The 27617-nt window shown below is 42.4% G+C and overlaps 1 protein-coding gene across 1 annotated transcript; it reads left to right on the top strand.

Annotated features, from left to right (window-relative positions):
* Positions 1 to 1979: 1979 nt before the first annotated feature.
* Positions 1980 to 22980, top strand: CIDEA (cell death inducing DFFA like effector a). The gene is made up of 5 exons (XM_072998793.2): positions 1980 to 2149; positions 13091 to 13247; positions 13783 to 13929; positions 18203 to 18387; positions 22396 to 22980. Exons 1-5 carry the CDS (start codon positions 2106 to 2108, stop codon positions 22520 to 22522), a joined length of 660 nt encoding a protein of 219 aa, XP_072854894.1. The 5' UTR covers positions 1980 to 2105; the 3' UTR covers positions 22523 to 22980.
* The last annotated feature ends 4637 nt before the right edge of the window (positions 22981 to 27617 follow it).

Here is a 27617-nt window from a genome sequence, read left to right as displayed (position 1 = left end):
TCAAAAGAGAAGTCCATGTGGATCCATGAGGCTGTAAATTATTCCATGGCAGAGGGGAAGGAAATCCCTGGCACTTTTAAAGAAGAAAGTTCTGAAACAGACATCACAGAGAATTATGTCGCAGTTGTAAAAGTTTTTACCAGTAACACACAAACACAAACCTCTTCTACCTGTGGTTCCAAAACTTTTCAGCATTACATGCCTCTTTTTGAGTGGCTCTCAGTATGTGGCCAAAGCCTGCTGGCCATCTTTAAAAAAAAATAAAATGTTGAAGAGATCTGGGATTTGGCTACAGTGGACCCTTGACTTACAGACGGCTTGACTTACAGACTTTTTTGAGTTACAGACTTCTCTGGCCGCAAAATTTAGGTTTGACTTGCAGACTGAGATTTGACTTACAGACCAGAAAAAAACCAAAATGGAACAAAAACGGCCTGTTACGGGATTAATGGGTTTTCAATGCACTGTAGGTCAATGGAGACTTGACTTACAGACTTTTTGACTTGAGAACCGCCTTCCAATACGGATTAAGTTCTCAAGTCAAGACCCCACTGTATTTAAAAAAGAATAAAATGTTGAAGAGATCTGGAATTTGGCTATTCACTTTTATGGTGCAAGTGAGACTGAGTCAGTCTCTCCCTTCTGTTGGAACAGAATAAATGATAAATGTTGATGCTTCTTGGTTATACAAAACAAAACACTTTACTCAGAATACATGCTTATATTCTTTCCCTTTTTATAGTGTGGAGCTACATCGCCACATGTCTATTCTTAAACATAGGAGAGGAAAGGTGGTAACAAAGGAACAGCAGGAAGGAAGGTCAAAGCCTTTGTTATGTGGAAAAAACTGTTGCCCAGTTAGTTACAACTCCATGTTTGCCATACAACTCCATACAGCATGTTCTCCTTTTCTTCTTTTTGATGTAAGAAGCAATGCAGTGGTCCTTCTGGAGTAGATCAAGTTCTGTCATTGCTGAGGGGATGCCAAATGTATGCAGTCCTCATGTTCTTTTGGAAGTCTCCTTCTGGGTCCCCTTGCTCCCTACTGACACCCAGTGTTAAAGAAGCAAGCAAAGGTGTTATTTTCCAACATTTTCTTAACATCCTTCTGATTGGGTTTTGATGGATGTTTCTAAAAGTAGTGGGTAAGTAACAGGGTCTTTAAATTTGTGACAAGCTAATTATGGCTTTAGAAGAGGTACCTATGTCAGTCTGTGTAAGCATATCAGGCAAAAAGCAAAGAAACAAAACAAAGACAAAAACATGTGGCACCTGAAAAACTATTATATTTTCATGCAAGCTTTCGTGGAAACATCCACTTCATCAGACATTAAGAAATAGAAAGAAATGGAATGAAATGCAGATGAAATAGCACTTTCATATTCTAAATGTTCATTGGTTACATGCAGTAATTAGGCCTATGTTTATTTTATGGCCCTGTAATAAAAATATTTCAGGAAGACAGAAAACAGTTTTGAAAGGTATGGGGGAGCAGTTTTGAAAGGTGTGGGGGAGAAGCATGTGGGGACTGATGATACAGTTAACCTCAAAAGGAGAAAGAAAGAATGAAAGAAGTGGTACTACTCTAAGGATTAGCGAGTCCAGCTCCCCCTCAAAGAGGCACAGTGGGGAACTGAACTCCATATCCAGATACCTAAAACCCCGAGTTATCCAACAGTTCTTCTCTTACACCTGCTGACCTCACAGTACGCACCACTAAACCGAGTACGGCCCACAGGACTGAGTTCTAAGTAGGTACCTTTCGAAGTGGTACTACTCAAGGCATTGAAAAGGTACACAGAGAATTGGGGTGGAGGTGCCCCTTCCCCCTGACGTGCGTCAGGCCCAAGCATTGCCCCCCCCCGCCTCCACTTGAGCCGACAGCCGCCACCCCCCTCCTCTTCCCGGTCACCAGGCATGGGCGGTCCAGCCTGATGATGGCCCCCCCTCGGCCCTGAGGGGCGGCGCTACGTCATTGTTCGGCTCTTAAGCAAAAAGGCGGAGACGCCCGTCTTGCTGTTCTGTGGAAGGTCGGTCGTAAACCGGGAAGAAGAAGAAGAGGAGGAGGAGGTGGAGGAAGAGGTGGCGGCCGGCTGAGGCGTACGATGGCACTCGAGAGCGCCTGCGAGTACGCGGTGGTGATGTTCAGGTGAGTGTTGCCGGGCGGCTGTAGCAGAGGTTTGGGGCGCCTTCGTGCAGGTTTCCTGGTGAGGAAGACCCTCCACCAGCCAGCGCGATCTAGTGCCCAACATTTTGGACCGCGATGCAGGAGATGTGACTTCAACGCTCTACCCGCTCTAGAAACTCCTTCCTTCACGACTAGTCTCTGAGCAAAGTCTAGGTAAAGCTACTTTTTAAGATGTCTCACTCACCTTGAAAATGCTATTCGGTTACTGCGAGTTGGATGCGACTTGGCGGAACTTGATAGTAACCCATTCGACGCTGCTGAAACCGGACTTGCAGGCTGAGTAAGTGTGCTTGTAAAGTTTAGTCCGGGCGGCGTGGTCTTGGGGCGCCGACCTCTCCCCCCCCCCCCCGGGGCGAGGCCGGGCCCTTCCCTCTCCCTTCCCCCGGGGGAGTCTCTCGGAAAAGCCGAGCATCGTTGCCTTGCGAGACGGAGAGGCTTCGCTCTGGGCTGCCATATGGCGTCGCCTTCCCTCCGCCACAAACCCACCCACCGAGCCCCCGTCCCCCCCCCCGCTCCCTCCTTCGCCCTGTTCTGCATTCCTGCCTGGCTGCCGCTCTTGTTAAATTGGGGGGGGGGGCGGCGTGGGGGGGAGAGAGAGACCCTCCGCCCGAGGTTTCCGCTCCTTTCGTGCTCTGGGTCCCTGCCTGCCGGCACGTTCTTACGGCAGGCAACGGGTTCTCATTGTTTCGTGGTTCTCAAGCGACGCTGGGCTCAACTTCTAAATCAACTAGCGGGTTTGATAAGATATGTTAGTTTACTATTAAGAAGGGAGGGGAGGAGGGAGTAATGCTGGCTGGAGGTCCTGTGAATGATGGGAGAAAGCGTACTACGAAGTGCTAATATAACGTAACTTGCTACAAGAAAGGGAGAAACAAGTGAGCGGCAGTTGGTTAGCGCAGCCTTGGTTTGTCTGCCGTGCTAGCATAGCATATGGTACCAATCTCGGATTCTCCTGTGTTTGGATCCGGGCTGGGTCGCTTAGAGTAGACTTAATTGAAATCAGTGGGACGGGGTAGCGGTGGCAACTTAAACCCCGTTAATTTCAGCAGGGTGACTAACCTGGGGTCATCCAATGAGCTTTGTCTGGGACACCTAGTTCGACATTTTAACCACTGCAAGGATACTTGGACCTCTTCTGAAGGTTCCCCTGCGGCAGGCTAAGTTTTCTTGGGATCCAGTTGTTTTATCGCATTTCACAGGATTCCTTGCCATAAAACTCCATTTGTAGGAGTCACTATTGTAGGGCAACAGCCCAAACAGAACTTGATGCACCCAGTTTATAAAAGTCTAGGGTGATTTTGCATGTGAATCTTCTAGGTGCCTCCAAACCATTGTCCTGTTGGATGAATGTTAGGGTGAAATCTACTGTTGTGAATAAGTGTAAATTTTTATGCTGATATACTAGACTGTGGTAAATAACATGTTAGTAGGGCATCGGTTTGCATATGTTATAATAAATAAACAGGGCTTTATTTCCATTTTTTAAAAATGAGAGCAAGTGTGGGGTAGCATAGATGCTCACACAAGATAACTGACTGGAGGAGGAGTTGCAAGGGTAAGCCATTCCCTGAACATCCCAGATACCTCAAAACCCCAAAAATCTAAGTTGAAAGCAAGTTGATGGCAGAGAGCAGCAACGGTATGTTTAATGTTAGGATCTTGACTTTTTCATAACACTCCACTTAAATCTGACATATGGGGCCTTATTCAGTTGCAGACTGTGGTTGAATGCCATATGGGCTGTAATCTGTAGTTTGACATCTGTCTGGCTTTACCCCACTGAGACCTTTTGCCACAGTTAATCTTCTTGAATTACTTTTTGCACAAGTCTGTAATCATTCAGAGAAATAAAGTCTTTCTGGAGACAAATGTCACATGAATTAGTCCCAAGGCAAATAAACCACTCTTTACAGTTTGAACCATGGTGATATTTATGCAAACCTCTCTTCCATAAGTCTTGGCTAAACAATAAAGCCAGTGGAATTCTACTCTCATAAATTGTGAAACCTTTCAGAATTGCATTGCAGCACATGGAATTTCAAGAGCAAAACATTTTATTGCTTGGCAGTTGAAGACTTGTTATGGCTCTTGTGAAGGGGGGGAGAGAGAATTAATAATTTAATGCACATGGGCCAGTTGCCAGGTAGCTGGGGCTCATCAGCCTTGGAAGGCATACCATCTAGGAGAAGGAAAACTCTGATTTCAAACCTCCACTGCCTTGTGGCTATATCCACTGATGGAAGAGGCTTCAGGAGTTAACCTCAAGGCAAAATCCGGAGCGGGAGTCCTGGAGGCAGTTCGTGTCATTCTGGCAATTCCTGCGACGTCGCTGGAACCAGTTGTATTGCCTCTTGCCTTTCCATTGGACTATTTCAACGATGTGAAGAGGGGGATTTGCTACTTGGGTAACAGCCTATTCTCCATATTATTTTACCCAGGCTTTGTGCTCTGGAGAAAATACTCCAGCTTTGCTTACAGCATCGAAACAATACAGGAAGTAGCAGTTACTGGTTATAAGTCTTTGCTCAATTGGCATAGAGTATGATGCCAGGGGCGACTTCTAATGGTGGGGGAGGTCATTGCTCCTCACTAGGTAGCTACCACCTGCTTTAAGCTGGGCAGCCCCCAGTCAGTAAGGTGCTACCTCGCCGCAGTCTGTTAACGTCATGGGGTGCGTGGGGTTTAGGGTGAAAGCTGACAAGCAGATCAATAACCCTGCACCATGTAACAATCACAAGAAAATTTCTGCCCTAATGTTGGGCACCTGGAATGTTTGGACAATGACCCCTGGCTTTTCTGACAAGACTTTTCTGACGACCTCCAGGAAATAGACGACGTGCACAAGACAGCTGTCATCGACATGGAACTGAGTAGACTGCAGGTGGACATTGTTGCCCTGCAAGAGACGGGATTGCCAGACTCGGCAAAGAAAAAAACTTCATTCTTCTGACAGGGAAAACCATTGAATGAGACCAGGGAATATGGTGTTAGCTTTGCAGTCAGAAATACTCTGCTGAGATCCATTCTTCCACCTACCGTGGGGAGTGAAAGAATACTGTCTCTGTAGCTCCACTCATCAGTAGGACTGATCACCCTCATTAGTGCATATGCACCAACACTGTCATCCACAACAGAAGTCAAAGACAAATTCTATGACGATCTGGCAGCTACTATCAAAAAAGTCCCTGAAAGAGAGCCACTGTTCATTCTAGAAGACTTTAACACTAGAGTTGGTGTTGATCACAATTCTTGACCCGCTTGTCTAGGCCATTTTGGAATTGGGAAGATATACAAAAATAGCCAATGCTGCTGGAGTTTTGCTGTTATTATGGTCTTGTGTCAGCAACACATTCTTTAATATGAAGATTCAACACAGAGTTTCCTGGAGACATCCAAAATCCAAGCATTGGCATCAGCTCGATTTGATCCTCAGTACACATTCTAGCCTTCCTAGTATTGCGATCACATACAGCTACCACAGTGCTGATTGTGATATTAATCACTCCCTGGTGTGTAGTAGAGTAAAACTGCAAACAAAGAGATTGTATCACACAAAAAAGGAAGACCACATATTGATATCAGCAAGACTCAAGAACAAAGAAAAGTGGAGGAATTTGCCCAAGCGCTTGAGGAAACACTTCCAGGCCCAGCTAATGCAAATGCACCTGAAAGATGGGAACATTTTAAGAATGCTGTATATAATACGGGCTTGTCCACATTTGGCAAGAAGACCAAAAAGACGGCCAACTGGTTCGAAGTCCATTCGGATGAGTTGATACCAGCCATCGATAAGAGGAGAGCTCTAGCAGCATACAAAGCCTGTCCTAGTGAGTACAACTTGCAGGCTCTTTGACTTGCTCATAGCAAAATCCTACAGGCTGCCAGGATATGTTCTAATGATTACTGGCTTCAGCTCTGCTCTCAGATACAGATAGCAGCGGACACACAGGTAAGGGTACATTCAAGGGAATGTATGAAGGTATCAAGCAGGCTTTAGGTCCAATACAGAAGAAATCTGCTCCTTTGAAGTCTGCTACAGGTGTGACCATCCAGGACCGAGCACAGGAGATGAAATGCTGGGTGCAGCGCTACTCTGAGCTATATTCCAGAGAGAATGCAGTAACCAAAGAGGCATTAAAAACATCAAGTGCCTGCCTGTCTTGGAAGAGTTGGATAGCAAACCAATTTTAGCAGAAATAAAAGCAGCCTTGGATTCCCACACCTCCGGCAAGGAAAACATCCCTGTTGAAGTGCTGTAAAGAGATAATCAATACTGAGCTTTATGAATTCTTTTGTCTTTGTTGGAGAGAAGGCCAGGTACCGCTGCACCTGAAGGATGCAAACATTGTCACATTGTATAAGAACAAAGGACTACAATAACTACCATGGCATCTCTCTTCTCAGTGTTGGAAGGAAGCTGCTTGCCCGTGTTGTGCTGACGAGACTCAAGGTCCTTGCAGACAGAGTCTATCCAGAATCATGGTGTGATTTTTGAGCTAATAGATTCACCACTGACATGGTATTCTCCCTCAGACAGTTGAAGGAGAAATGTAGGGAACAACAACAGCCACTCTTTGTGGCCTGCATAGATCTCACAAAGGCCTTTGATTTGGTTAGCAGGGATGACCTTTTTAAAATACCTCTCAAGACTGGATGTCCACCTTGACTCCTTAACATCATCAGGTCCTTTCATAAAGAAATGAAGGGCACTGTAGTTTTTGATGGCTCAACATCAGATCCCTTTGACATCCGAAGTGGAGTGAAACAGGGCTGTGTCCTCGCACTGACCCTGTTTGGGATCTTTTTTGCTGTCATGCTGAAACACGCCTTTGGAACTCCAGCAGAAGGTGTCTATCTCCAGACTAAATCAGATGGAAAGTTCTTTAATCTCTTTAGATTGAAAGCAAAGACCAACGTCCTGTTCGACCAATGATGCAGCCATTTTTGCCCACTCTGCTGAAGAGCACAAACAACTCATGAATCATTTTAGCAAGGCCTGCCAAGACTTTGGACTAACAAGCAGCCTGAAGAAAACACAAGTCTTCAGCCAGGGCGTGTACTCTCCTCCCTCTGTTACCATCTCCACACGACAATTGGAGGTTGTTCATGACTTTGTATGCCTTGACTCAACGATCTCTGACACTCTCTCCCTAGATGCTGAGCTGGACAAATGCATTGGCAAAGCAGCTACCATGTTCTCTAGACTCACAAAGAGGGGCGTAATAAGAAGCTGAAGGCATATACCAAGATCTAGGTCTATAGAACCTGTGTCCTGAGCACACTCCTGTACTGGAGTGAGTCCTGGACCCTTTGTGCATGGCAAGAGAAGAAGCTGAACATGTTCCATATGTGTTGTCTCTGACACATTTTTGGTATCACCTGGCAGGACAAAGTTCCGAATAAAGTAGTCCTAGAACGAGCTAGAATTTTTAGCATGTATACATTACTAAAACAGTGATGTTTATATTGGCTCAGGCATGTTGTGAGAATGGGTGATGGTCAGATTCCAAAAGATTTCCTATATGGAGAATTAGTGGAGGGAAATCATCCAAGAGGGAGACCACAGCTGGGATACAAGGATATCTGCAAGCGGGATCTGAAGGCCTTAGGAATGGATATCAATAGATGGGAAACCTTGACATCTGAGCGTTCAGCCTGGAGGCAGGCGGTGCATCATGGCCTCTCCCAATTTGAAGAGACCCTTGTCCAGCAGGCCGAGGCAAAGAGGAAGTCACAAAAGCAGCAAAATCAGGGAGCTAGACAGGGGACAGATAATATTTGTCTTCATCGTGGAAGGGATTTTCACTCTCGAAATGGCCTTCTCAGCCGCACTTTATGCTGTTCCAAGTCCTCCATACAGAGCACGTTACCATAGTCTCTCGAGACTGAAGGATGCCTAATCTGTGGGCCAGTTATTCCCTCCAAACTCGATTAGACTTGCTTCTATGTAAAATGTGAATATCTGTAAGTTATACAGATAACTTCTAAGATAGTTAGTCGGGATTCTCTGACAAAAAAGGAAAGGAGAAGATTCACTGTGTACCCTTAAGAAATAAGGGGTAATCACATTTAATGAGGGTGTGAGAATGGAGGCAGTGGCACAGGTGCCCCTTTCAGTGGGCCATCTCACCTACCCCTGAAACCCAATGAGTTCCAGACAACGAGCTCCCCTTTAGACCTGTGGGAGACTTTCTCTATATCAGAGCATTACACAATTTAAAATTATATATGAAATATAGGTAAAATTTAAAATAAATTAAAATGTTGAGATAATCAGTCTTTTTTTTTTAATAGAAGAAGACTGCTTCAATAGTGTTATCTCAGCCATTTGCTAAGTCTTCTTTTCTACTCATATAGATTGTGTGCACATAAGTGCTGCATTGATTGAATTTCTCCACGGTCACAATAGAGATTTTGCTAACCTATGACTCCCTAGGAGAACCCAACCCTGAGAAAGACTCTAGTGACCAGGAAGAGGGAGCTTGTGCAGGAATCCAGGAAGGGGCAGGTCAAAGGAGACGCTCCGGAACAGAAGAAAGCCCAGGAATGGAGGAGCAACCCCTAAAGGGGGGAAAGAAAACTTGGAAATAGGGGCTATGAAAGCGGGATTGGAGGCAGAGGTGGAGGAGGAAGGGAAAGGTGAAGGTGAGAAAAGGGTCTGTTGTTTTGTACAGACTGGGGACTTGCTCCCTGGTGTGGTGGTGGTGGAAGAAGACGAGGGAAAGGGAGAAGGCTCTTGGGGTGATGCCATTGAGAGTCCTGTCACTTGGACACACAGTAGGGATCTCGGAGGACCCTGAATCGCCTGGGGACTGGGAGTATATAAGAAGATACGTGGACCAGGTTCTTGGTCCAATTTCAGGTGTCTAAAGTAGAAGCTGAAAGGCACCTTAATCCATGCCTGCCACCCATCTTTCATATTGGGATGATTGGAAAAGAAAGAGATGTTGCTGAATGTGAGGCCCCCAAACAGGAGGCCTATGTAGGAGTGCCGTCGCTCCTGTCGTGGACCCAAAATACCCAGACATTCCCCCCTCCTTCCTTCCCAGACGGTTGAGAGTGGATATGGGTTGAAGATCCCTGGACCGGCAAGTGGGAGCAGGTGAAGGTGCCCCATGAGGAGGCGGAAAGACGAAGACACCAAGGTTTGAAACCCCGACCCACATATTGGGGAGAAACTGAATCAAAAGAATGGAGGCGTAGGCTAAGGGAGGAAAGGGAAGCTGTGGCGAGGGAAATTGAGAGAAAGAAAGCATGGCATCTTGCCGAGTTGCAGAAGAAGGGAGTTTACCTGGACCGTGGTTGGCCAATGCCGGAGAGGGGTCGTCCTTATGGGGATGGAGCGACGATGAAGAGACACTTCCATTGATTCCCCCTGAAGAGGAGGTTGAGGAAAACCAGGTGCCTGAGAAAGGCGTAACGGGACCATGGACTATTGAGGACAGTAACCCGTTTATTGAAAGTTTATGGACACCCTTGCGCTCGGGTTTGGGAGCGCAAGAGACATTAGAACCTGTTATCCCAGAAGTTCCAGTTATGGTTGATGTACAAATAAACACTGATCCAGTTGACAGTTTAAATCCGTCTCGTCCTTTATTGGGAGTGACTGGCCCACACCGAAACGAACCTTCACACTGAACCCAGTAGGGATCTTTCAGTGAACCCACAGCAACCCAAGTCCAACATGGATGGAGGAAAAGGCAGAGGACCTGCCAGCAGCAATGAGAGCAAGAGTTAAGAGACCACAAGGCTTGTCATCAGTGTGGACTGATGTGCAGCTATTCTTGCTGCACAACCTCTTGCACAGTCCAGCAATGGCAACTCTGCTAAAGAGCCCAGGACAGAAAACCCTCCGGTGATGAAGGGGCTAGAGTCTCTGCGCAAAAAGACTCTGGACCTGACTTCTGGGCAGTGCACAAAACTAGTCCTGGACAGTTTTATGTTGTTAATGTTGTTGGACCCGCTCCTGTTGTAATAAACCCTGTTTTGTGTCAATACTGGTGTTCTCATTTATGGAACAAAGAATGGAAGAAAAAGTCCCAGCCAACCTGACAAGCATTGATGGGGCTCACAGAGAGAATTTGAAATCTGTACAGCATTTGACAAATGTCTAAGTTGTGAGTAATCTAACTAGAAGGTTTTTTAAAAGATGACTGTGTTAACCTGTTTCAGCACAAATAATAGAAATAAAGCGAAAGTAGCAGCACCTTAAAAAACTAAAGAAGTTGAAGACTAACCTCTTTAGTTCTTAAAGTGCCCTAATATTAGGTTTTATTTACTGTTTTATTTACTATTTTACTTACTGTTATACATCAGATCCTAATATCCATGTTGTAGCTGTCATTTACATTTATTTTGCCTGAAGAAAGGGTTTGGATACATGAGTGTTCAGTGAGAAATCCTGGACAAACCCAAGCAAAACAAAGCATTTAAAATATCATAAATTAATTCAAATCAGAGGCAAGATGACCTACAGAAACCACTAGAGCTTACTGAAGAAATTATTTTTAAAATCACACAGAGTATCCCAGAAAGCTGTGCTGCTCCATGAGGAATTACAAACTTCCCCAGAGGGAATAGGTTTATTAAAACCAGGCAAAATGCCAGGGGAAAGTGCGAACTTGTAAGTTCTCTGAAAATTTTGTTATTGTAAAACAAAACAAAAAATACAGAATATGAATGGGGTTCAGGAGAAACAGGAAAGTCCAAGAATTGTGTAGATTTTGTTGCCAGGAGAACTTGTATCTAGATTGCATCCCTGCTAGGTGTGTAAGTGTCAGATTACACCCAGCAGCACAAATTGAGAGCATGGTTACGCTACTAAAATAAATCAGGAGCTGAGTTGAGATTTTTAAAATCAGTTTAAAGCCACATGGTTTTTGGGCAGGAATGTGCATCCTCTTGGGACAACTTTTAATTTGGGTGTGAGATGTGTGATATATCAGTTGAGAGGGCTACATGGGCTTTTAAAAATCCCTTTAATATCAGCATCACCTTCCTGTGTTTCACCCTCTCAAGGCTTTGCATTCATGGAGTGATATGCCTTCACTAAAAAAAAAACTAAAATAAAACTTCACACTGCTGTAGCTGCAAGGAGATGCTCTGGTTGTTGATACATCATCCTGGAATTGCTTTTGAGGTTGTTGTTCTGCGCACCCACTCATCTTCATGCTGGCTGCATCTGACAGCCCACTCGCTATCACTGCCACCGCCAATTCATTCCCCATGTTGAGGTGACAATGAGTGTCGGAGACAAAAGCCATTTCTGCTGTGAAGCTTACCCTGCAGCCCGGAAACCTGTGATCCTGATATCCACTCAATACTTGACAAACCCCACAGACACAATTTACTCCCACACAAGTGAACACACATGCAAGAACAATTCAAAATAAATCATGATAATAATCCAATTGAAATAAACAAGCTGCTACAGGGTATTTAAACACACTTTTTGAACAAAAACCATACTTCCTGGCCAAAACAATGCATAGTCAACTGTACATGTAAATGGGTATTTTAAAATCATTTCAAGCATGCTAAACCCAATGCAAACCCAGGAGTATTTCAATGTGTAACTTCACCCTGAGATGGACAAATTAGGACAATTTGTCTCTATTTGTGAAAACAGAGAGGCTGGTTGTTAGGCAGGGTTTTCCCTTCCTTTGGGCAAAACATAAGTTCCTGAGTTAGCACTTAGCAGAAGAGCAAAGAAACTTGACCATCTTTATATAAGCCAATCTGGAGACTAAAATTTAATCAGTAAACTAGATGAAAATCAGTTCAGGCCAAATTGTGATGATTACTTAGTAACTGGAAGTTGTGGAACCCTTGGTGCATTTTCTCTTTGAGTTAGGGAATTATAATGTCTGGTGTTAGATTCCACTCTAAACAGCTAAATTCAGGATTTTCCGAAGAAAGCAAAAATCCAAAGTGCCTGTCAATTAAAAAAATCTTAAACTATAAAATTGTCTGTGTAAAGAATTAAATTTCTATGCATATAGTTTTGTCAGTCAGCATTGAAGGTTTGAAGGCAGTATACAAACTTCTAAAGTAACGTTTTCCCTTTTAAAGCAAGAATCTAAAGGACTGGAAGGTTGTGGCTGAAATCCTGCAGTTGGTGCTGCCCCTTGTACATGCTGCTGATGCCATCAGCAAGCAACATTAATATTTAATTTAAAACTTTCTATTCTATCCTTCTCAGGTTCTGAGGCTCCCTAGGGATCCCTTTTGATTTGAGGAAGCTTTTATGAGCTACAGCAGTGGTTCTTAACCTTTGTTACTCGGATGTTTTTGAACTGCAACTCCCAGAAACCCCAACCAGCACAGTTGGTGGTAAAGGCTTCTGGGAGTTGCAGTCCAAAACTCCTGAGTAACCCAAGGTTAAGAACCAGTGAGCTACAGAATGGAGGGAGGGAGCCTTTACTATCTTAAAATCACCACCACTAGTCTTGCCTCTGAGATTGGGACCAGCAGCAGCTACCTTAGCTCAAAAGGGATCTCTAGGGATCCTTGGAACTTTGGGAATGGGGAGGATAGAAAGTTTTAAAGTAAACTAGAGATTAATGTCACCTGCTGATAAGATAATCAACATTTACAATACACAGCTCTGTTAACAGGATTTTAGCCACCAATTTCTGTTAATTATTCAGACTGCACATAGAAGTAGTTCGCATAACAGGCCAAAACAGTCACTGACATCAACAGTAGAACAAAGTGCCCCTTTCCTCCAGTGTTTGTTATCTACCCCCTGGAAAAAGCTACACATTTAGCAATGCATCCTCAGTGAAAATGACTGGCTGACTTGACCTTATGTATGACATTACTGCATAATAATATGCCTTTCATGGTTTGGGCATCTCTATACAATAGGTGCATTGAACAACGGCTTTGTTTCTGTTCTAGATCACTGCTGTCTGTGGGAGCTTCTGTAGGGTCAGTAGCAAGACAGACCTTGTTGGCTCCCTTTCCACCTGCAGCTCGGCCTTTCCGTGTTTGCAACCATGACAGGAGCAGTCGAAGAGGAGTTGTTGCAAGCAGTCTAGAGGAGCTGATTAGCAAGGTAAGCCACTTACCAAGTGTTCAACTGCTAACATATGCCTCCACCTTCTTGTCCAAAGACTGTATTAGTAGAGAAGTTTAATCTCAGGGTCCAGAGACATAGCTAGAAAGCTTTGTTTAGACCCCTCAAAATAGTCTTTCCTAACCTCGTTCCTTCTGGATCTCATTGTCTACAATTTTCATCACAAGCATAGTCAATGGTTGGGGACTCTGCAGGCTCAAGAGTAACAGTCAAAACTCGTGAGATCCCAGCATCAGATCTTGCGAGTTTTGCTTACTGCTGTGCTGGGTGACCGTAGCTGGAGCTCCGGCTCACTCAGCGGCGACCGGTGGGCCGGACAGGAGCGGCTCTCGGGCCATATGTGGCCCACGGGCTGCACTTTGCCCAGGTCTGCTTTAGGGACACAAGAAGAAGGAAAGAGTGATCTCCATTTCTTCACATGCATGTGTGGTGGATCTTATTTCAAAGGGTGGGGAAAACAAGATGGGATTGATTTTATAATTTAGTGTTTGGTTTTGTTCTGTCCCTCCTTTAGACCTTGGATGCCTTAATGATTACTGCTGGAATGATAACACTGGTTTTAGAGGAAGATGGCACAGTGGTGGATACGGAAGACTTCTTCCAGTCCCTGGCAGACAACACATACTTCATGGTGTTAGAAAAGGGACAGAAGTGGAAGCCAGTAAGTGGTGAAAGTACAGTATGACAAATGATGGCAAGCTTATAAGATCTGTTCACATTTGAAGTGAGACAAAGCTTTTAAACTGGGCATTTGGAACCTTTTTTCTATAGCAGCTTCCTTAATGCTTCCAGTATTGCAAGACGTGGTCTCTCCCTTTGCTTACAGGCTTGATTTGTACCCTCTTCATTTAATTAGTTTCTGGGACTTCCTCTTTGCCTTAAGGCACAGTTTTTTCTCGCACCTTACAGTTGTTAGGGTCCCTGCTTACCTATGAGCCTTCTTATATCACTGTAGGGATGCAAGGACAAGAAGGACCACTAACCTGAGCAAAATTGAAATTGCTGCATTATTCCATGTATGTTTACTGAGAAGTAAATATTAGAAACATTGTTTCTCCATGATATTTAGCTGATAAAATAAAAATATAAGAGCCAAAGAAATTAAACAGATGTCAAAAGATACAGAGTAGAACTACAAGAAAACATGGACATGATTGCTCTTAAGCATCCCCACTTGTAGAGTGTAGCCCAAATAGCCAGCAGTGATATGAAGTTGGAGGTGAGAGGGGGTGGGGGTTAGTGGCAACGAGATCAGTCAAGTTTCAGGAAGCTCCTGAAACTGACCAAGATCACTCAGTTTCGACCCCTACAAACATGGGACGGGGAGGACTTTTATTAGGAGAAGTGAAATTCAAAGTAACAGAATCTGACTGAGAAGGGAAGCGGCTTGGGAGATTCCTGGATTGACCTCTCTTTGAAGTCACAATTTCAAAGCAGAACTGAGTGGGTGCCATCTTTGGCACAGAGCTGTGAATGCCCCAAGACAGAGAGTGGAAAAGTACTGAAGAATTTTGAAAAAATAATCTTGACGCAACTTAAAGTGGCTTGTTTTACATATGGAACTGTTAAAGACCTAAGCAATGAAGAGACTGTGTGTAATCTGTCAGAGAACATGACTACAGTCGTGCCCCGCTTAACTATTACCCCGCATTACAACGAATCCGCTTCACGATGATGTTTTTGCGATCGCAATTGCGATCACAAAACAGTGTTTTAAATGTTTTGTGTTTTTTTGCTTTGTGAAGATCGGTTCCCTGCTTCGGGAACCGATTCTTCGCATTACGACGATCAAAATAGCTGATCGTCGGGTTTTTAAAATGGCCACCGGGTGCTCAGAATGGCTCCCCGCTGTGTTTTTGGACGGATTCCTCGCTATACAGGCACCGAAAACGGCCACCGTATGGAGGATCTTCGCTGGACTGTGAGTTTTATGTGTTTCAATGGGTTTTTTATTTTTGCTTTACGATGTTTTCACTCTACAGCGATTTCGCTGGAACAAATTAACATCGTTAAGTGAGGCACCACTGTAGATCTATATCTAACCAGATAGGCAAACACACTCTCCCCCCTCCCTTTCATCTGAGGCTTGGCTGAGAGAAATGGAAAGGAAGGAGGAGGGAGAAAAAATAACTTTGCTTCTGTTGTGGCAATAAAACTTGCTCCCTCAGAACAATATAACTATAAACTACTGATGGATTTAAATCTGTGAAGCAGCCAGAAACAGTCTTGGAAAAGGCCCTTCCCCCTGTTAACCTTCTGCCCCAAGCTAGTATTGTGAATAACTATTGTGGTCACTATCTCCAATTATGGGACAACAGGACATCCTCAAGAATATCTAAAACATTACATTTAATGTACTGCACCAGATAAAAACAGATGGATTAGCTATTTGAACAAATTAAAGCCATGGGGACACAAATGGAACTTACAGTGAAGATGGAGAAAGAATTGAAACTACGACACAAAATCAACTTTTAAAAACCACAGGGGCAATTTTATTCTTAAACCCCAGAAGGTTCTAGAAGAAAAAGGTGTAGATACAATGCAGTGGAGACGCAATTTGTTAATCCCCCTTATGGAGATGCCAGCAGCAGAAGTGCTGCAAATGGTGAAGTTTACTATTAACTTCGATATAAAAGGGAGAAGAATGGAGATGATGGGAGACATCCTGTGGCAGATGAGACAAAGGAGACAATATATGGAGTGGATGAAGCTCTTGGGAATGGATGTGTGGTCCACAAGATGGATAATGAAAGACTATATGATAAGAGGGGCACAAAATATTGGTTAGAATACGGAGACAAAGCAGTGGAGATAAACATTACATTTAAGAAGGTATTTTGTGGTGAACGAATGTATGATAAAATAAACACAAACTAATGGTTATAACAGTGATTAGAGCAATTTAGAACAATGGATATAAGATGGCGGAATAATATTAAACTTATAAAACTAGTAAACTCAGAGATAAAAAGAAAGAAAACACCCAAGAAAATGGAAGATTAGTGATGATAGATATTATGGAAAATTGTTATAATGTTTTTTCTCTTTGTTTGATTTCCATCTTTAATACAATTGTATAAGCGGATGTAAGAATACTTTTCACTCTCTAGAATTTTACCCTATCTTACCCTTACCCTCCTCTTACCTGGCTCCCTATTTTTACCATAAACCCTATCCCTATGAAAATGAATAAAAATATATTTTAAAAAAAGATGGAGATGAGACTAATGATTGTAGAAAACTTGAAGTGGATCTGACTGTAAGTGGGCTACAATTCTTTGAAACTCTGTGGCAGTGACAAAATTGTTCTCTTCTGCCATTGTTGTTGTGTCTGCTCACAGACACCTAGCTGAACTGTTTCAAGTGGTCAAGGGTCTGTTATATGCTTGTCTGTTATATCTTGATCACTCAGCAGCCTTGCTCTGAAGAACTGGTGTGGTGCTTTGCAGACAAAGTCACTCAGATCCTGTCTAACTTGAATGCTATAGTTGACACGGGTCCTGGAAATGTGACTTTGTTCCCTCCTTGTCTCATAAGAATAGATAAATTTCAGTCCATGCAGTCCGAGCCTATGGGCAGAATTCTTGGAGAGGGTGAGAGCCACCACTTGTGTGCTGGGCCCCTGCCCTTCCTAGTTCATAAAAGCAGCTATGGGAGGACTGGTCAAGTGAGTAAAGTGAGTGGTGAATGCCTCTTTCTAGAAACACAGGGTTCCAGCATTCCTAAAGGAGGCTGTAGTAGTGCCAGTGCTGGAAAAGCTCTCCTTGAATCTCACTGTGTTGGACAGTTATAATCCAGTATTGAAGCATCTGGTGACTTCTTAGCTCCAAGGATTCCTGGAAGAAATGGATTAGCAAGGTCCATTTCAATCTGGCTTGAAGCCTACTTATGGGATAGAGACTGCTTTGGTTTCCTTGGTGCATAAACGAAGCCAGGAACTGGACAGAGAGGGGGAGTGTGACACTGTTGGCTTTGCTTTCAGGACCATCTGTTGTTTTGGTGCTTCTGGCCCATCGCTCTGGAGAGGAACTATATTTCATGAAGGAGTGACTTCAGAAAATGGTGCTGGGAGATGCCTGTTCGATATCTAGGTCATTGGTGTCCCTGAGAATTCTGTTCTGTGTGCTCTTTATCATATACACAAAACTGGAGAGGCTTCCAGTTTTTTTGGGGGGGGGGGTTCAGCACAATATCTTGATGACACCAACTTCTAATTCTCCTTTCTCTATAATCCCAAAGAAGCTGCCTCTGTTTTAAACCAGTGTATAACAGTAATGTTATAAATGAGTGTAAGCAGATTGAACCTTAATCCAGACATGACAGGTGTTCTGGGTCAATTGGTAGACTGATCAGGGAACCAGCCTGCACTGAATATGGTTACACTCCCCCTGGAAAGTCAGATTTGCAGCTTGAAGGTGTTCCTGGACTCATTGCTCAACTTGGATGTTCAGGGTTCACCATCAGCTGTTTGCACAGTTAAAGCTACTGTGGCTGCTGCACCAATTCCTGGAAATGTCTGACTTGGCTATAGTGACACTTGCCTTAGTTACATCTTGCTTGGAGTGCTGCAATGCAGTCTACTTGGGGCTGCCTTTGAAGAGTGTCTGGAAACAATCCCAGTTTACTTTATGTAGAAAAGCCACCACTCACATGATGTTTGGTGAGAACAGTACTTCATACATGGCAAAATACTTTGTATTAGGAATAATGGCACCTCTGAAGGACTCATAGGCTTAGTTGGACACTTGCTTTGGATTGGTTGTGGTTCAAAGATTCCTTGCTGTTCTAAACCATTGGTTTTATTATTAGTAAGCTGCTCAGTATAAGATTACATCAAGGGTACCCATCTATTGAACTGAATTAGTAAAATCCTCAGTTATGTAAGCCTAATGTTTAATGTATGATTCCCCTCCACCTTTTCTTTGATCTAGGGGCCAATCTATAGAGTTACAGCAGTACAGCAACCAAAGAAAATGGGGGTAGCAAATATTACCTTGGACTTGTACAAACTGAATCCGAAGGACTTCATTGGATGTTTAAATATCAAAGCTACTTTCTATGAAATCTATTCTGTGTCCTATGACATCAAATGTATGGGAGCAAAGACAATACTAAGGTAAGATCAAATTTATAGTAATAAACAGTTTTTTTTCAGGTAAAATAATTCAAGATGCTCTAATAGAAAGTATTATTAATACTCTGTTTAAGTTTAGTCAGAAGTAGACTAAAGTAAGAATTTATGGAGTGGAGTAGGTTCTCTAGATTATGTTGCAATAAATAATACAGTGGTACCTCGACTTGCGAACGTCCCTACTTGCAAACGATTCATGTTACGAACTGCTCCGTTTGCAAAAAGTTGCTTCAACCTGCGAACGGATCCTCAACTTACAAACCAAAAGAAAAAAGAAAAAAAACTTCCCTGCCCTTTTTTTGACCTAAGTTCACCTTCGGTCAAAAGAAGAAAAAAAATTAAAAATTACCCCCTAGTGGTAGAGTACGGATTAACCGGCTTCTATGGGAACTAATGCGTCTACCTACGAACAGTGGCTCAACATACAAACGAAAACCAGCAGATCCGGATTAAATGGTTTTCAGTGCATTTCTATGGAAAAGTTTGCTTCGACTTACGAACTTTCAAATACAGTATGAACGCCATCCCAATATGGATTAAGTTCATAAGTCGAGGTACCACTGTAATACCACATCTGCTACCTACACTTGCAAGGTAAAGTTTGTAAGGACGCTGCTTGTTTAGTTCATCGTACTGTTTGTTGCTGTAATTAGCCAAGTGCCTATGGGAGTCCCATAAGCAGGACACGAGCCCTCTCTTCTGCTGTTCCTCAGCTGCTAGTATACAAAGGATAGTATCCTGATTCTGGAGCTAGTGCATCCCCCTCATGACTGCTAGATTTTGATCATCTTCTAGGAAGTAATCTGAGCTGGTAACTGCTACTAGATCTTATAGCAGGCAATTCCAGAGTTGTCACTGTGCACTGTGATTGTCAAGAAGGACTTCCATTCCGTTGTTGATGACTTACCTTGTTGTTTCCATGGATAGCAGGAAGCACTCTAGCCCTTTCACCAGTTTGCTTCTGGCTTTGTCTTCTCTCCTACCATTTGGAGAACAGTGGGTTTGAAGAGGAGAGTCCTTTCACCTACCTATGGGAGCTCTCCACAAAAGTCAGGGAGTTGACTTTCCAGGGTCCCAGCTAACATGCAGAGCCCCCTAGAAAGTGGAGGCATGCCTCTTGAGACTCATTCCACATGTAGGATAGCAACAAAACTAGAAACTGAGGACAGTGGGGCCAGGTTGTTCTCCATTACCCACAGCATTAGGAAGACATAATTTGCTAATAATTCTGTTGGCCATGAATCTCCCGCCATTCAGCTTTACTGGATGACTCCAGAATCTAGTATGATGAGCAAAATGGGAGAAGCTTTCTGTCTACATCACATTTAAATATATAAACCTGTTTCTTGCCCTTATCACACTAAGTTTGTCAAGTATCCTGTTTCTGAAAACATGCATAGAATAGTCAGGTTCAGTGCATAGTTCCTCTCTGCCCACTGCTTTCACAAGCAGAAAGTGTGTAGTGTGATCTCCGGCTTGCATCACTGCAAGTCAGAGGCTGGCAGGAAGAAATGAAAAGGGTTTTGCCTGCAGGAGCCAATAAGCTCTACAAAAACAACAGGATTGTAGCTCTTGATTCTAAAGTCAAAATGCCTTGAACAGTAAAAACATAAGCTTTCATCATAAAGGAGATGTTCTAGCTCACCAATTATTTATGTTCTTTTCTGTACTTTAACTGGCTATACAATATAATTTTTGAGCTGTGGTGCTCAGAAATGTACACAGTAATTACTGTGGTTGCATTGGAGGTTTGTATGTTGTGCACAAAAAATTGAGCCTTTTTAGCTTCAGTCCCTTTTATAACAATCCTCGGCATGGAATTTACATTTTTCAGACCAGGCCACTATTCCCACTGAACTTTCCACTGCAACAGAAATCCCTTTCCTGGTCGGCAACAGCCAGCTGAGACCTCATGTGAAGTTACAATTCTATATGTTTGGTTTTTGTCCCAGTAGGCATCACACATTGCTTTACGCTTTCTTCCACCAAAGTGTATTGGCCGTTTTACTATCCATTCTCCCATTTTGGAGAGATCCTTTTGGAGCTTTTCATAATCCTACTGTTTTTACCATCCTGAATAATCTGATGATTTTGGCGAACATGGCCATTTGCCTGTTCAGCTACTCCAAGATCACTTAAGAGCAAATGTAAAAGCACCAGGCCACTCCAGACCCTTGAGGGTCACCATTTGAATGCTAGACAAATAATGGTTTAAATATCTAGCTGCGGGGCCAGAGGCTGAGAGTTTGGTTCCTCCCTGAGTCTCCTGGGAGAAGAGCCAGTCTGTGTAGTCATGGGCAAGCTGCACAGTTCCAAGGCAAACCCAAAAGAAGGGAATTGTGAATCACATCTGCGTGATTCTGCACCCTTTCCATTCTGTTCCTGGAAAAGGTCACCAGGAATCTGAATTGACTTCACAGCATGTTGCTGTGGTGGTGGTAGTAGTAGTGTTGTTAAAAGTAAATACTGCAATAAATTCTTACATGTTGCAATGTGAAACACTACATTCATAGTTTCTACAACAGTAAGCAGAAAGCAGTATCAATAATACAGATAACTATCTTGAAAGTATTTTAAAACTGAGATAATAAAATGTCAGTGATTTAGGTATCTTGATTAAGTTTGGAGAGGTCTCCAGTTAAATAGGTGGGTGGGATATTTTGATAAAGGCTTGGGTAAGCTCAGTGTTAGAGAACTGACAAGCTGCTCCTGTGATATGCCCCTAGGCAGTTTGAAATCTCATATAGTCTGACACTAGGTGGCGATAGCACCCACCACTTAACTACATAGCTTGTTTCCCCCCAAAATAAGACCTAACCTGAAAATAAGCCCTAGTATGATTTTTCAGGATGTTCATACTATAAGCCCTACCCCAAAATAAGCCACAGTTAAGTGAAACCCCGCCCCCCCACCATTGTGCAGCAACCAGAAGAAGATGACATGACTGTATTTGAATCAATGTGGATTGTTGCACATGGAAAAAAATCCCCTGAAAATAAGCTCTAATGTGGTTTTTTGGAGCAAAAATTAAAATTAAGACCCTGTCTTATTTTTGGGGAAACATGGTAGATACGTGTGTATCATACACTGGTCTGTTGCTGAAATATAGTGGCAAAAAAACTTCCTAGAAGAAGGAGTTCCAAATGCATACATTATTCTGGCAGTACTTCTGGGTGTAGTTAGGTAGTAGCTATTGTCAGGGGAATCTCTAGAAATGACTAGGGTTTTTTGGTTCGGTTTTTGGTTTTTTTTTTAACTGAAGGAAGATTACAGGCTCTAATACTATTGTGTGCTAATCCTTGTCCTGAAATGAAGGGAGCAAGATAATCTTTTGTCCTTTAGAAGACTTTAACAGTCTACAACAAACATGAACACAGATGGCTTCAAAAGAATTTGAACAGAAAATAAGCACACTTAGGAGTGCAAAAAAGTAAGGAATGTCTTAGACTGGTAATAAAACACGACTCTAATACTAATTTATGCTGACATAATTCTTGCTCTTCATTTCAGGATAATTTGTGGGTACAGAAACACTGCAGTACTCGTATCATAAAGTAATAGAATAAAAAAAAACTGCTAACTATGATTGGCCAGTGTATGAACAGCAGGACAGAAGTGAATGGGATGTTAGGGGGATGTTAAGCATTTGCTACACAAGAGTGAACACTTGTATCATCCCTGTGCATAAAATGTAGAGGAGCTATTTGTAATAAAATAAGATCTGGGAAACAATCTGCATTCAGGTTGGAAGGTATCTCCCTTCCCCACTGAGTTTAATGGTAAGTAGTTTAATTTGTGCAAGCCAAAGTATGTGAATTTCGGGTGATACAGCTGCATGCTCACAACAGCATCTGGAAGGAAGTGAGCATTGGAGGGCAGTGTGGCTGGTAAAAAGGGGTGTCAGTGTAAATCATACACCAAAAGGTATACAGATGTGTACATGTGTAGGTGTATGCAATATTTAACTTCTAAATTATTTTTTTTCCTCTGCAGGAGGATACTTCGATTTTTATCACATATTGCACAAGTTACAGGACAACTCCTTCTGTGCACGGGAACATACGTACTACAGATAATGGGTGACTATGAAGATGATCTGCTTACGAAGGCGAAGGACTAATTAAAAAACAACCTTTTAGTTCTCAGCTAACGCTTGAACATTTGGGGGAAAATATCTATGGCTCAATGTGTTATACTGTATGCTTCAATTTTAACACGCCAGTGTCCAGAGTGTAACAACTAGCCTTCCTCTCTGTTGTTCAGGTTTTTATTTAAGATAATGATGCCATAGCCATAAATATGAGTGGAATCTTCTTTTTAATTTAGTGAAAAGAATGGTATTTAAGCAGAGGGATTTTTGTGCCATAATCTTTCAGAGTAAAGTCACATGTGTTGGGAGCAGGTATTTCCTGAGGTTTATCAATCAAGAATATCTTCATTAACAACTGTACTAACAGCTATTTAGGATGTTCTGACTGGAGTTGGTGACTTCTTGTAGGAGCCTAAGATTAACTTCAGCCTGCCTGTTAAAATATCTCACTTTTTCGAGTCTCTAAATAAATAGCAGTATTAACATTCTGTATTGAGTGCTACAGTGTTGTGCTTGATTTTTCATGTAATGTCACTTGTTCAACCAGGTAACCTTAAGAGTCCCAGGATACCTGCTGTCATAGTTGTTAGCAAATCTAAAGGTCAGCTTGGTTTCAACTGGAGAAGGCTTAATGATGAAGCACAAGCTGTTGAATGTTGGCGTATCTTAATATTAAATAAGGATATCCCCCACCACTTACTACTTAAGCTACTTTAACATCTTGACCACAAAGCACAGGGGGAGCAGGAGGGGCATTGCTGGGGCAGAGGCAGCTTTTCATCTGTGAAGGTGTAACGGACACCAATCAGTGCCATCCATCCTGCCCAAAGGTCATGGAAAATGGGAGTTGTAGCCTGAAAAAAAGGACAAAGGCTCCCCAATATTAGTGTAAAGAATTATAAAGAGAAAGCAATGTTTTGGGAATATTACCTTTTTTTTAATTCTAGTTTACATCTTCAGTTGAGATCTAAGGGAAGCTATCATGAGTGCTATATTTAGCAATACTGGAAGTAACAGATCCGGAATATCTTTGTGTGTGCAGAGATAGAACACTGTCCTTGTCATGGCCATGCTTCTATATGCACTCTCATAATTTGATAATTATCTTCTTGGAGCCCAAATCTAGGGAATTATTCTCTTGCAGGTTTAGGTAGGAGGAACTGGCTCTCAGTCTTAAGTATGTTGAGCTGAAGCATGTTGACCAGTAGAATGTACTCAGACTTGTACCCCTTTTCCCTCTGTACTAGTTCAAGAGAATATGTCTTAAAACCAAGGGTAGTTCAATGTTTTCTGAGAACATGGAAAGACGAAAAGAAGCCAACAAGCAAACAGCAGCTGATTGATATCATATGTTGACCACGTAATACATGGAAATGGGCCTATTAGGTAAAGCTAGCAGGGAGAGGCAAAAGCTGGGTAGGTGCTATAAGAGAAAAAATCCTGAAACATTAGCCCATACTGTCACTGTTCATGTAATATATTGGTTGTATTTACAGCAGACCTTTCCATAGATAATATAGCCATATATAAAAAAACTGGAGAGGACCATCAAAGCTTGGCCCACAAACAAAACTGTTTAGCTTCAGCAAGTCTCTTGTGCTCTATGCCTTTGGCTCATGTTCTAATTGAGCAAAGACCTTTTAAATGTACTTTTGGATTATGCAATATATTTATATTACAGGCCAGGTATAAGTGCTTAGGCCTATCCAAAGCACAATTATGAGGAATACATGCTTCTCATCATAAGTCAAAGAAAAAATATATATAAAAGTTACAGTGGCTATACAAATTATATACCCAAAATCAGTAGTGAGGGGTGGAACCTTGTTGGCCAGTCTTCTCTTTCAGCAATTGTTTCACAAAACTAGCTGGCTTAATAAAACCCTTATTAAATTAACCAGCATTCTCAAAGCAGTTGGTCCAAGTAATGCAAAATGGTTAAGTCAAGGAATAAAAATAATGTTTATAATTATCTAAACCATTTTTGTCCAAAAAAAAATTGTACTTCCAAGTACATGATTCTCTGCTTAATGGCTACATTGCCCTCTCAACCCACTCAAAGACCAAAATGTTTGTTTGTTTATTAACTTTTACCCCACCCATCTAGATTCAAAGACAGAGTGGTCGTATAGACCAGATGGGCGGGATACAAATGAGATAGATAGATAGATAGATAGATAGACAGACAGACAGACAGACAGACACACATACATACATGCTTGCTTGCTTGCTTGCTTGCTTGCTTGCTTGCTTGCTTGCTTGCTTGCTTGCTTACTTACTTACTTACTTACTTACTTACTTGCTTGCTTGCTTGCTTGCTTGCTTACTTACTTACTTACTTACTTACTTACTCTGGGTGGCTTACAAACAAAATTTAAAGCAAACAATATCAAACAACATAGAAAGGTCCCAGATGATAAGACATAGGGAATGAAGAAATGGAAGTGGGGAAGGCTTGCCTGAAGAACCAAGTCTTCAGCTTGTTCTTAAAAACTCCCAGCGAGGGAGCCAGGCGAATCCCAAGGGGCAAGATGTTCTAGAGGTGAGGGGCCACCACCGAGAAGGCCCAGTTTCTAGTTCTCTCCTTCCAGGCCTCTCTCGGGGTCAAGCCCCTCAGTCAGCCAACCTGGCTAGATCAAGCGACATGAGTAGAACTAGGTGGGAGCAGGCATTCTGTCAGGTATCGAGGTCCTAAACCATTTAGGGCTTTATATGTAAGTATTAGCACCTTGACGTCAATGCAGAAATGAATGGGCAACCAGTGTAAGGCCACCAGAGTGGGGGAAATGTGATGGTATTTTTTCACCCCAGTTAATAATCTGGCAGCTGTATTCTGTCCCATTTGTAGTTTCCGCATCAATCTCAAGGGTAGCCCCATGTAGAGTGCATTACAGTAGTCTAATCTTGATATTACGAGTGCATGGACCAAAGTGGCGAATGCCCCAACATCAAGATAGGAGCACAGCTGGGAAATCTGCCGAAGATGTAGCTGGGCAGTGCAGACCACAGATGCTACCTAGGACTCAATGGTAAGTGCTGGGTCAAGATGGACCCCCAAGCTGTGGACCACACTCTTTGTGGTGACAGTCACCCCCCCAAAAAAAAGAGAGAGAGAGATTCCCAAATCACTGATAGGAGTGGCAACCACCCTCAAAACCTCTGTTTTGTCCAGATTCAACCTCAGTCCATTCTCCTGCATCCATTGCAGTACACCCCCGAGACAGCACTCAAGGGACGCAACGGTATCCACTGCTGTTCGAAAAAAGTAGATGTAGAGCTGTATATCATCAGCATACTCTTTTAATTGTAGAAAATTATTCTCAAGGAATGGCACCTACTTTTCAGCAAAAGGCAAAGACCATTTTATTCTTCCACATCAGGCCTGCCTTATCTGACTGGTATTATCTCTGCTTGCTCTTATCTATTTTGTACTTGATGTATCTTTACTGATCACTTTTATAGTGCTTTTAAAAATTGTGTTGCTTTCAGTGGTTTTAGTTTTGACCTGCTTTTATTGTAATTGCAGTAATTTGTTAGAACTCATTGAAGGATGGAGTAGAAACTCCTATAATAATAAATATCTTCTTTAGGAATTTGGAGTGTCAGGTTAACATACCTCTGTTTTAAGAAACATTCTGTAAGAAAACACGTTCCAAAATACAGAGCTATCTATTGCAGGGAAATCTAGAATGTCCTCACACAGTATTTCATGTACATCACTGGGAACCCATGTGTTTTTGGACTGCAATTCCCAGAAGCCTTTACCAACAGCTGTGCTGCCTGGAGTTTCTTGGTGTTGCAGTCCACGAACACCTGTGTTACTGAAGCTTGGGAACCATTAACCTGTATGAATATAGTTAGTGTGTAGTAAATGCATACTTTTCATTAAGTGAATGTATTAATATGCTGCCTGTTCTCATCAAATGAGGAATAGTTCATTATACCATTGCTGTTACTTGACCATGCATTGCAGGGCTGAAGTATTGAAAATGAATGGTACAATTATAAAAAAAATTCAGCAGTTCTCTACATACGGACACCTAACATGTCAGGGAGAATGCCAAGCAAGAACCCTTCTGCCTGGCCTGGAATCTGTTTTTGTATATGAGAAGAATCTTACATAGAGGAACTTCAATAACGTGGCTTCCACCTATTGTAGAATTATAAGGTTGGAAGGAATTCCAAGGGCCATGCAGTCCAGCCTCCTTACAAAGCAGGAAATTCAGGGCTAAAGGATCCCCGACAGATAGCCATCCAAGCTCTATTTTATAAACCTCCAACAAAGGAGAATCCACCACCTTCTGCTGCAGTCCATTCCACTGATCAACAGCTCTTGCCCTCAGGAGGTTCTCCCTGATACTTTGTTGAAATTGCTTTTCTTGTAATTTGAATCCATTGATTTGTGTCCTAATCTCTGAAGTGGCAAACAAAACAAAACAAAATGTCTTGTTCGCTTTCCCGTATAACAGCAAATATCTGCAGATAGCTATCAACTCTTCTCCAGGCTAAACATACCCAGTTTTCCTCAACTAGTTTGTTTTTCACCTTTGTTGCTCTCCCCACTTTCCAGTACCTCCAATAAAATCTGACCAAAGTAGAATAGGTGATACTGTACTGTTACTTCCCTTGGTCAGGATATTATATTTCAGTTGATGTTGCCCAGAATTGCAGTAGCTATTTTTTAATTATTTCTATTTTAATTTTTTAAATCAAAATTTATTATGATTTTGCTGCTGCCGCCACCACCAGATACTCTGGTAGCTGTTATATTTACTGGGAAGTTGTACAGCCCTGTGTAGATTTACCACCTTGCTAATTACAAGGCCCTCAGATTACATAAAGCCATTAGTATCGGTTTCAGTTTCACAGTAACTACTAATATCATGGTTTTATGGTGAAGCTTAGCAAATTTTTATGAAATTCTTTTAACTCTCAGATAAAAGGAATTATGTAAGTCTAACTTGTTGTCCTGCCTTTTATGGGATAGTGAAATAGTCTCCTATTGACAGAGAAAAAAACTTCAGGCATGTATTATAAATTCTTTAATTGTGCATAGAATAAAACTCTGTCTAAGAACTTTTAGGCAAAACCTCTTGTTCTTCCCTTCAGTCTTCCTTTTATATTA

The sequence above is a fragment of the Pogona vitticeps genome, chromosome 4 (genome assembly GCF_051106095.1).
Source record: "Pogona vitticeps strain Pit_001003342236 chromosome 4, PviZW2.1, whole genome shotgun sequence".
Taxonomy (NCBI): domain Eukaryota; kingdom Metazoa; phylum Chordata; class Lepidosauria; order Squamata; family Agamidae; genus Pogona; species Pogona vitticeps.
Note: the sequence above shows the minus strand (reverse complement) of the source record. Positions and strands in the feature narration are given on the sequence as shown.

Excerpts from the sequence above, each read along its gene's own strand:
- CIDEA (XM_072998793.2), top strand. The coding sequence starts at position 2,106 with ATGGCACTCGAGAGCGCCTGCGAGTACGCGGTGGTGATGTTCAG. Across the intron at positions 13,248-13,782 it reads TAGAGGAGCTGATTAGCAAG|ACCTTGGATGCCTTAATGAT; the intron begins GTAAGCCACTTA and ends TCCCTCCTTTAG. Across the intron at positions 13,930-18,202 it reads AGGGACAGAAGTGGAAGCCA|GGGCCAATCTATAGAGTTAC; the intron begins GTAAGTGGTGAA and ends TCTTTGATCTAG.